We start from the raw sequence: 10,035 nt of genomic DNA on the forward strand, positions 1-10,035 counted from the left end.
CACGCTCGCCTACTCGTCGCCCGGGCTCCGCATGTAAGCATCGATCGCCGCGCTGAACGCCGCGAAGGCGATGCAGCCACCGGCCGCCGCCTGCGGGCCGGCGTTGCGCGCGAGGATGCCGCCCGTGACGCAGCCGGCCGCGACGCCGTTGGTGAGGTCGTTCTTCGCGCGGAGTCCCTCGATGCCGCACTCGATGCCGGCGAAGAGGGCGCCGACCTTGCCGAAGCTGCGCGCCGTGCTGTAGGAGCGCTGGCCCATGTCCTTGAGGCCGACGCGCAGCTGCTGCTTCATCGGCAGCGAGGAGACGGGGGTCTGCGGTCCGCCGGGGGTCGCTGTGTGGAAGGGTGTGTCGTAGGACATCTATTCGGGGGGGGGGGAATCAAGGGTTAGCGTCTTGGTCCTTCGCTCTCGAAGTGGTTCGTCATGGAGCTTCTCACGCGCAAGAGGCGGCGATGGTGATGAAGCAAGGAGGGACGCGAGGTCGACGTACCGAGGCCATGAACATGCCAAAGAGACCACCCATGCCGAATCCCATGACGCCCGACATGGCGCCCTTGGCGAAGCAGTTCTCCATAAAGTTGTTCATCTGCGCATTCAACCAATGTCAGCTCCCTCTCGTGGATCGTTGCAGGCGCGTGTGGCCGGACGTACGGCTTTGACATTGGGGTCGTCTCCACTGATGCCGCCGGCGGGGGGCTGCGCGCCGGCGCCGGCTCCTGTTCCGGGGAAGTTCATGTTGAAGAATGCACTGGGCTCGCGATTCGGACGTTGGCAAAGACAGGTCTTGGCGGCAGTTTCGGTCGTGGAAGGGTCAAGCGTTCGTGGCGGGCATGTGGTGCAGCGTTGAAGCGAGTCGAATCTCGGCCCAGCTCCTGGGAGTCCCGTCTTCACCGATTCTGCCGCGACTCACCGCCCAAAATTTCTCGCGGCGGCGACCCCGGCCGTTGGCCCCCTGCCCCGTCATGTGGGTCGGGTCACCTTGCATAGCTTTGTACCGAGCCTCAGCAAGTCAATCATGTCGTTCGTCTGCCTCGTCGACGGACCATCAGAGCTTCCACACTTCACTCGGTGCTTGACGACACACCAGCATCAAAATCATGTGATCTTCTTATGACTGTTGTGTCCTATACCTGACATGTTGCTCCGCCCTGCCATGTGTGCAGTCACCTTCCTGGAGAGCAAGCCCTGAACCCCCAGAGTCAAATGATACTGCCACAGCCAACAGCTTCCGTCCCGGCTTGTACGCTGTACAGTTTCACTTCGCCAGAAAAGGACATGAAGATAGTCAGACGATAGTTCCACAAGCCTCCCTCGATAAGGAAAACCCTTTAGACTGACTCGGGAAGCGATAACATGTACTGAAACAAGAGCTGGTGTTGCTGGTCCCTCCGCGTTCCCTTCGCATTCAAACGTCCAGGCCGTCTACCGCTACCGAAGGAAGAGGTCTCCAACGCCGTTTCGTAGAGCCCTTGTCCGATCGACGTGATCGAGGCCTAGATAGTCATCATCGCCACTTGCAATGGACCATAGCTCGTCGTCTGTCATGCGTTCATCAGCACTGCGCCCGAGAGCAAAAAAGGGGCTTTGCACACATGTTGCTGACGTACCGTCCTCCAGATAATGGGGTTTAGAGAAGTGCGTCCTCCTGATCAGGGCAATCTTGATCTTCTCAAAGCTCTTGCCCTTCAAGCCCGTGCGCTTCTCCAGCCTCTTCTTCGTATCTGCAAACTTCTCGCCCTGCATCCTCGTCAGCTACTGGCTCCAGTCGTCGACTGTCAACGTGCAAGCGCTCATACCTCGATCAGCAAGAATTTGAAAGGCACACCATGGGCCCTGTTAGGTTCGCCCTGGAAGTGAAACACGGAGATGGTGTTTGTGTCGTCCACGTTGACTTCATCGTCCGGCACACGCTCCGCGTACAGGTTGGTGTAGTCGTTGAGGCTGATGACGGGGTAGTCCCGCTTGAGCTCCCGGTAGAACTTGTGCTGGCTCGCCTCGTACACCCGAATTCGACCGCTCTCGGCTTCGTCAGTCAGATCTGCCCTCTTAATGAGCGCCTGGATGAGGTCCTCAATGATGCCATTCTTGGCGACCAAGAGATCCAGGTGGTCCTGCTGGCTTGTTAGTGCCGCCTAGACTCCGACGCCACACATGCAACTTGCCTCTTTCGTAATGCCCTCTGTGAGCCACGTGATCTTAATGTTCTTCTTGGTGTCTAGCTCCGCAAGACTGATGTCCAGGACTTCGAAATAGAATGCATCCGTCCTTTGGCTGGCATTCAGGTTGCCGAATCCGGTGGGATTCAAGATGGACTGAAGCGTCTGGTTGTTGCCACGCTTCACGGCGCTCTTGGGGTTGCCTGTAGACACGTTGACTGTCCATAGTCGGAGATGTGTTGGCTCCCACTCCAACTGCGCCGCAACTCGTTCCGTCAACACATCGTAGCTGATCTTCGAGTTAAGAACCAGCTCGAAAGGCGGGAACTGTGCCGCGTCACATTTCGTGGGATGCGCGTGGAACTTGACAGTTTTCTTGTGGTGCAAGAAGTCGTAGTATTCCCGAGCATCCTCGACGCGATCAGACTTTCGCGTGCTGCCGCACTGTTAATTTGTGGCCTTCCATGGAATCCTTCTGTCACTCACGCTTCTTCAGACACCTGCTTCTCATTGAGGTGCAGACGCTTCTCGAGAATGTTTCTTTCGCTCTTGCGCTCCGCTGCTCCGCTGGAACACAGAACATCGCCGTCTTGCAACTCAGCCGCTTCAGCGACTGCTTCGGCTTCAAACTTTCGATCATGGTAGGTTTGATTTCCTGGCAACAATATTAGCATCTTGAGAAAAAAAAAGCAAGAATCCGTGTCCGTGTACAGACCTCGTATAGAGAGATTTTCTCGTCAGACGGCAACTTTTCACCCCATCCCATTTTCTTCAAGATCAAAGGCACGAGCTCCTCCACCTTCTTCTCCTTGCTGATGTACACATGACCAACGCCACGAAGGGTCTGCGACTCGATATCGAAGTACTTGAGGAATAGCAAGATCAAGTCATTCTTGACGACAATGCCATTTTGTTGGGGTTCATGGGTGGGCCAAATAGCCTTGCCGTCGGAAGCCGTTTCTTCCGCGACTTCAGCCCAGAGTCGGAGAGCCTGGTCCCGGTGCGCCTGTGCTCGCTGGAATACCTCCTCCACCGTAGGGTTGAGGTCCATGATCGGTTGATCCGGACGGATTGTCTTGTTTTGGCGGTTGACCATGACCCAGCAGCGGATGTTGCGAGGGTCCTGCTGCATGTCTTCAGCGATGGTGGTCGTGAGCTCCTCCATAGTCATCGTACGAAGAACCCGGTAGAACTTGGGCGTCGAAGCATCCTCCACTTCAGGGTCAAAGTTGGTTAGATCTGTGCCGCCGTGCTGCTTGAAAGTTTCGTTTGTGATGACCTTAACACCGATATAGAGATGCTCCTCCATACGCTCCTTCTTCCTGGCTTCCCGCAAGGCAGTCTCTTCTTCAATTCTCGATTTCAGATGAGTAGGAATGTCGTCCGAGGTGACGGGGCGCAGAATCTTATCGAGGCGTGTTTGGCGAATGTACACCAGCATGTACGCACTATTTTGACGCATGATCGGCGCCTTCTTTTGAAGCGGTGCTCGCAGCAAAGAGCCATTGGGGAGTCGATACTCGCCACCAAAGTTTTCCTCAAGGACCTCGCGCATCGTCGCTTTCGTAACCTTGTCGTCATCATACTTGTAAAACCACCCATCCTTCTCGGGCTTCAGGAAGGCGTAATAATGTCCAGCGTTGAGGTCACCGCTGTGCACTAGCACGCCGTGCAGTTGGTAAGTCCAAGGCTCGGATTTGTCGGCGCCCTCAATCAGGAAAGGGGCGGCGTCAAACTCCTCTGGGAACTCGTATCGATCGTTGATCTTCATCATCATGTCTCGTTGAATGTCGTACTCGAATCTTTTCAGCTGCAAGTGCAGCACATCAGGAAAGCTGGTGAAAATGACGCCCTTGTTGGCGTCCTGGAGCTTGAACTCGTCGCCCGCATAGTACTGGTTCTCGCCATCCATCTTCTCGACTTGGATGTAGTCCTGGAAACTCTCGATGAGGTTCTTGTTGCCGCTCACGTTGAGCTGAATATCCCAGAAATCTTCGATACGGCTGGATTCGTAGTCGACGTTGACACAAGAGATGTACGTCTTGATTTTGCCACTGAACATGTCAGGCAGCACCTTTTCAGCTGGCGTGCCCTTCATCTTCTCTTCCATGCGTTCCATGAGCTTGCGCGACAGTTCTTGAACATCCTGCTGTTCAAAGATGTGTCTCGTTTCCCACCCAAAAGACTTGGTAAGCTCATTCGTGCCTACTGCCGTTCCTGACGTCTGGAGCTGATAGAACAGACGCTGAATTGTGTATAGCACTGTTGCTCAAGCTATCTTCCTGCTGTGTAGGAATTCCGTAAATGGCCTGTTGATCGCGTTAGGCACGGTGCGACAAGGAAGCAATTTCGTTGAGCCTCACGGTGCGGAAAGCGTTTGTGAAGTAGAGGGACTGGAGAAGCGAGTTGAGATAACAGGTGGCTCCCTGATTCTTCAAGCCAACATAGCCCGTTTCCTTCTTTGAATCGTAGTTGAGAAAGGTATGCCATAGCACGCCCGTCTCGTCCTCAACGACACGAAGATATGCGGTGATGTTGGCGGTGTCGTTCTCGCATAGTGGTCGGCTTCCGTTCTCGTACGGCACATTGAACATTTTGCGCAGCTCGTAGAACCTCGTGAATCCCCAGTCAGCCTCTTCTTTAGTGAAGCGATGATGAGCAACGTGGTGCGTGTAGAGACTGGGATCGTTTGGGTTCGACAGGACTAGAGCAAACTGCACGCAGCAGCTCCAGTTCTCTGGAACTTCATTCGGTTCGAAGCCATGTTCGAGGTAGATGGAGCACTGGTCGACATTATTGCCAAAGGGGAAGAGCAGAATCCGCCTGTGACACACGATTAGTCCACCGCATTCAGCACGGCGGGGCTGGCGCAACGACGTACCAAGGGTAGCCGCCGGCATGGAAGATGGGACCATGCTCGCGCTTTGGCAGCCCCCTCCAGGAGGGGATCGACCATGTGTTCACGACATCTTCTAAGATGCGGGGTTCTTCGGCTAATGGTGGCAGGATCAGCTCCTTCATGGCCTCATCTGGGTCGCATAGCATGTTAGCGTATACAAAGCGCGACGAGGAGGCACCAGCTTGGCTTACGGTCGGTTGCCAGAGGCAGGTCTTGCAAGTTGTCGATGTCATTGTCGTTGTCTGGGTTGATGATGGCGACAGGCTCTTTCTCGGATTCGTTCGGAATACCGACATAGTCGTCTGTGTCCATCACCATCTCGCTGGGGGATGTAATGTCGTTGTTGTAGCTCTGTTCCGTGTTTGCGTTAGCTGTGTGCCCAAACAGAATGTACGGCGTTCGTAACGTTGACTGGTGATGACGGCGGGGCAGGCTTGTGTGGCGGAGGCGACGATTGGAGGCCGAGGACAAGAACAGAAGCAGCTCGGCAGGCTAAGGGGATGCTGGCTCTTGAACGGCCGTGATTTGCACTGCTGTCATCTTACCATGATGAAGGTCCCTGGCCTCGTTCGCGGGAGAAGGGGGAGCCGGCGGGAGCTGAGTTTTGTCGACTGAGAATGCCTGGAGGTCAAATGTCGACGACTCTGGACGCCAGGTGGGACGCGAAAGACCGACCAGCCCTGCACTGTCGGGACTCGCGGGGAACTGTAGCGGTGTCGGCTACTGGTCAGAAGAGCTGCATAAGAAAAAGGCGATCCAGGTTTGAGTAACCTACGTAATGGTCTACCAACGGCAAGATGGTGGTTCGTGTATCTGCTAATTGGTACGAATGCAGACCTGGGTTTGGGTCGTGTCGTAGGGAAGCCTAGGTGGGCAAGGTCCCGCTAATAAAGGCAAGGTAGGTAGGTAGGCAAGGTAGGTGGGCTAGACAGGTAGGGTAGGTTTCGATCACCTCCGCTCGATACCTATTCCAGGTTGTTGCAAATCAAAAATTGCAGCAAATTCTTGCAGGAGTGTCGAATCTGACAGCGACGACAGTACTCAGGCATGAGGAGCCATTAGTGTGGTGAGATGTTGTGGCTTCTTGGTTGTGCAGCAAGGCCTGTTGAAGTTCTTGGGGTGGGTTGCAGGTGGGCGGGCGACCGAGGGCACTTGGTCCAATCCAAAATGCGGAGAGCACAAGGCAATGGGCAATGACAATGGCAGTGGCACGTCACTCTACTGGGGGGGGGCGCACGCCGAGGAGGCTTCAGAGGATCCGTCTTTGACCATAGTGGCAGTGACTGCTGACTACCCAGTTTCGTCAGACTGCCCGTCTGTCAAGGCGCGCCAGTCCTACGGTTCGCCCAGCCCTGCTTGCGTGCCTTGCCCACCTACATGTACAAAGTACCTCAGTGACTGGTTGACAACTGCAGCATTCAAACCCCACACTGGCTTAAAGCTTCCCACTCTGGCCGTAGTTGTGCCGGCGGGTGCCAGCTGCAGTGAAGTGGACTTCAGCCGGTTGATGACTAAGGTCACATGACACCCCTGACGGTCGCCAGACTGGACATTTTTCGAACGTGGCAGCTTCCCCAGGGCCTGGCGAATTGATCCTGGGGTTCCCAGGAGCCAGCCGATCACATCTCGACAGCTACCCTCCCACGACCTCAGCATCTGCAACCCTCGACCACGCCCATTGCCCGGCACGCCTCCCCACAGCTGGAGCTTCTCACCTGCTGGTCTCGAGTCTCACCACGACGTCCATCCTCCTCTCTCCCCCCTCCTCCCCGCCATCATGAGGTCCTTCCTCCCTCTCCTGTCGATGAGCGCCGTTGCGCAGGCCCTCTACTTCTACATCGACGGAACGACCCCGAAGTGTTTCTTTGAGGAGCTCCCCAAGGACACACTCGTCGTTGGCCACTACACCGCCGAAGAGTGGGACGACAGGATCAACAACTGGGCCAAGCACGACGGCATCAGCATCTACATCACCGTCGACGTATGTGCCACCACCATAACACCCGCCCTACCCCGTGCTTTCCTTGTCCCGTGTCCCCTCGACATTGGCGCTGCCTCCTTTCTCCCAGCAGCCGATCATCTCTGGCCTTCCTTTTCACAGCAGCTAACCATGTCGACTGATAAACAGGAGCTCTTCGACAATGACCACCGCGTCGTCTCCCAGCGCGGTGCCGCCGCGGGCAAGTTCACCTTCTCCGCTGCCGATGCCGGCGACCACCAGCTCTGTTTCACCCCCTCGTCAACATCGGGCCGCTCCGGCTGGTTGAGCCAGTCCTCACACAACGGCGGCATCCGCCTGACGCTCGACCTCGCCATCGGCGAGACCTCCCGAATCGAGTCGGCCGACAAGGATAAGCTGCAGGACGTCGCCACCCGCATCAAGGACCTCAACGCCAGGCTGCAGGACATCCGTCGCGAGCAGGTCTTCCAAAGAGTACGTTTATCGCGCGGTGCACAGTGATCCGAGAAGTCGGAAGAAAGAGAAAGGAGAAGAAGAAGAAAAAGAAGCATGACGGAAGGAGCGCAGCTAATGCTTACTCTAGGAACGCGAGGCCGAATTCCGCGACCAGTCCGAAGCCACCAACTCCCGTGTCGTCCGCTGGATGATCATCCAGCTGACCGTCCTCGCCGGCACCTGCGCGTGGCAGCTGTCACATCTCCGGTCCTTCTTCATCAAGCAGAAGCTCACGTGAGAGCGCTGCGCACGCGTGGGAGGAGCGAGGGACAACACAAGAGACAGGAGAAGGGACTCGACATCTTTGTGTTGTGCAAAAGGCGTGGGAGTTCTGGAGGTATTCCGCCGTCTTTGGAAGAAGATGGCGTCGTGCATTGATGCATCTCGAGGACATCTACCTAGCTTATGATGCAAAAGACGTACTGCATGAGGGAGTTGCCCCCTAGGCATGACAGGAGAGCAGACAGTAGGGGTTCTGTAATGAATGAGACACGCTTTCAAACTTGTTCGCCACGATTGCCAAGGATTCAGCCTCAAAAAAAGCCTGCTTGGACATGCGGGGATCTACCAGATGCCAAAAGCTAGCGTCCACCGGTGAGCCCGGTTGAGACGGGACGTTCAGCAGAGCCCCATATATGAAGTCATTTCCTTATATTCTCACGTCTATCAACCCAACACTAACAGCCCGCCTGCTCGACCTCCACAGCCCATCTGTCCATCAGCTTCCCCAGAAGCGTGTCGTCCTCTGATGTCTGCTCCCTCTGCATCTTGCCCAAGATCCCTGGGCAAGGCACGAAATCAACTGTCGTCGTCCTCGCACTACACGGCTGGTGTTATTATGAACAGTACACGAACGTATTGCAGAATCAGCCCAATGCCATGGAGCCCCACCGACCGGCTTCGCCCCGCCATGCGCCGTACTGCGCGCTGTGCATTAACAGGATGTAGTAATGTTTTTTTGTTTCGGCTGAAACATTCAGGCCCTCAAAGAAATAAGGTCCGGGTCCCGAAGTCGAGTTTTTTGCATGCCAGTGATGTAGCGCAGTCTCTCCTCTTGTGAGAAAAGGATGAATGAACCCCGCTACGCCAAGATAAGGAGAATGCCCGAAGAAGAAGAAAGAAAAGATAAAAGTCGTGCCGTCGTTGACATGGTGCGGATGTTCAGCTCTAATGGCGTGATCAGAACGGGAAGAAGTGTCCAGCGAGGCGCGGTGCAGAGGCCTTGGATGAGATCCAGTGGCATGGCAGTCAGGGTGGCTCTCGCGGTAGTCCACGGCCGCTCATGACCAGAGAAATACACAACGCAAATCGACGTGCAGAAGCTGGATCAAGAAGAATCCGCCTGTGTATATAATCGCTTGAAAGGAGCTAGCTGGTCCCGTTCCTGGTATGGCCAAGACAACACCAAGTAAATCCGGGACACTAACCTGTGAGGGAATTAGCCTGTGCTACACTTGGGTCAGCATGTTGGGTTACGCACCGCAGCAAAGGACCTTCATGAACTTCTGCATGCCGGAAGGTTGGGGCTCAGGAGACCGTCCACTAGGCTGAGCCGGCTGGGCAGGACCCTGCTGAGGAGCAGTCTGAGGCAGGTTGCGGTTGCTGTTCTGGAACTGCGCCTGTGTGGATCCGGCCGGCGTCGCCATGTCCCGGAGACCCCCGACTCCGCTGCTCCGCTGGGCGCCCAAGGCGCCGGGCGCGTTTGGCCGACCTTTGTTCATTTGTTCATTTGTTTGATCGGCGACGGAGGGGGTTGCGCGGCGTTTAAACGGCTGACCGTCAGGTTCTGCGCTTGCGCGTGGGCTGCGCTCGCGCCGCCGCGCTGACCGCTGTGGAGTTCCATCTGGGACGGCCCGGGTCGAGCGTTGGGGTTGTGCAGGTACGCGTTGTTGTGCCCCTTCGACCCGTCCCAACCTTTCCCCGAATCCTTGGAAATCTTCATCCAGTCATATTCGCCATCCTCGACCTCACCCGTATTCTTGAGGGCTTGCGTGAAGAGCTCTCGCAGGTAGTCGTAATCAGGGGTGTCCTCGAAGCCAAGGTTTCGTACGTATGTGAGGTACTTGTTCAGTTCGTCGGGGAAGCCTTCGCACAAATCGCGAATTTGGGTCGTCTGCTTCTTCTCGCCAATCTTCTCGTACTTTTGCTTGTTGGTAGCAGCCTTCAGGCCCTGCCAGGGCAGACCACCGCGGAGGAAGTACATGAAAACGTGACCGAGCGCCTCCAAGTCATCACGGCGAGACTGTTCCCTGCCAAGATGGGTGTTGATGCTCATGTAACGAGCTGTACCGGAGAGTGACTTGCGTTCGCGGTAAGGAATGTGCTGCTTCGTCTTCGGGTCGCGGTACTGCTTGGCCATGCCGAAGTCGATAACATGGATGACATTTGCGGCCTTCGTGCCCGGCCTGCCGATAATGAAGTTGTCGGGCTTGATGTCACGGTAGATCAAGTTCTTCTCGTGGATCGTCTGAACCCTTGAGAGCTGCCGAGAAGGTTAGTTACGTCAGTGTCCAGTTGCACGGCAG

The 10,035-nt window shown here is 55.9% G+C and overlaps 4 protein-coding genes across 4 annotated transcripts in view; 1 reads left to right on the forward strand and 3 right to left on the reverse strand.

Moving 5' to 3' along the window:
- Positions 1–9: 9 nt before the first annotated feature.
- On the reverse strand, positions 10–735 carry VDBG_00251 (mitochondrial import inner membrane translocase subunit tim-22; the record flags this gene model as incomplete). Its single annotated transcript, XM_003008524.1, has 3 exons — positions 10–360; positions 491–586; positions 652–735. 3 exons carry the CDS (start codon positions 733–735, stop codon positions 10–12), a joined length of 531 nt encoding a protein of 176 aa, XP_003008570.1.
- Positions 736–1,428: 693 nt separating this feature from the next.
- Positions 1,429–5,603, reverse strand: VDBG_00252 (ubiquitin carboxyl-terminal hydrolase; the record flags this gene model as incomplete). Its single annotated transcript, XM_003008525.1, has 10 exons — positions 1,429–1,538; positions 1,608–1,737; positions 1,797–2,118; positions 2,152–2,592; positions 2,643–2,785; positions 2,872–4,401; positions 4,520–4,979; positions 5,038–5,185; positions 5,247–5,406; positions 5,601–5,603. The coding sequence occupies 10 exons, from the start codon at positions 5,601–5,603 to the stop codon at positions 1,429–1,431; spliced, it is 3,447 nt and encodes a 1,148-aa protein (XP_003008571.1).
- A 1,229-nt stretch (positions 5,604–6,832) lies between these two features.
- Positions 6,833–7,748, forward strand: VDBG_00253 (transmembrane emp24 domain-containing protein; the record flags this gene model as incomplete). Its single annotated transcript, XM_003008526.1, has 3 exons — positions 6,833–7,036; positions 7,184–7,489; positions 7,599–7,748. 3 exons carry the CDS (start codon positions 6,833–6,835, stop codon positions 7,746–7,748), a joined length of 660 nt encoding a protein of 219 aa, XP_003008572.1.
- A 391-nt stretch (positions 7,749–8,139) lies between these two features.
- Positions 8,140–10,035, reverse strand: part of VDBG_00254 (casein kinase I) — a gene marked incomplete at both ends in the record, with an annotated part of 3,106 nt that continues 1,210 nt past the window's right edge. Inside the window, 3 exons of the mRNA XM_003008527.1 lie at positions 8,140–8,937; positions 8,991–9,221; positions 9,281–9,992. Of these exons, the coding sequence (XP_003008573.1) occupies positions 8,933–8,937; positions 8,991–9,221; positions 9,281–9,992 (948 nt within the window). The remainder of the gene's footprint in view (positions 8,938–8,990; positions 9,222–9,280; positions 9,993–10,035) is intronic.

The sequence above is a fragment of the Verticillium alfalfae genome, genomic scaffold, assembly GCF_000150825.1.
Source record: "Verticillium alfalfae VaMs.102 supercont1.1 genomic scaffold, whole genome shotgun sequence".
In the NCBI taxonomy this organism is placed as follows: Eukaryota; Fungi; Ascomycota; class Sordariomycetes; order Glomerellales; family Plectosphaerellaceae; genus Verticillium; species Verticillium alfalfae.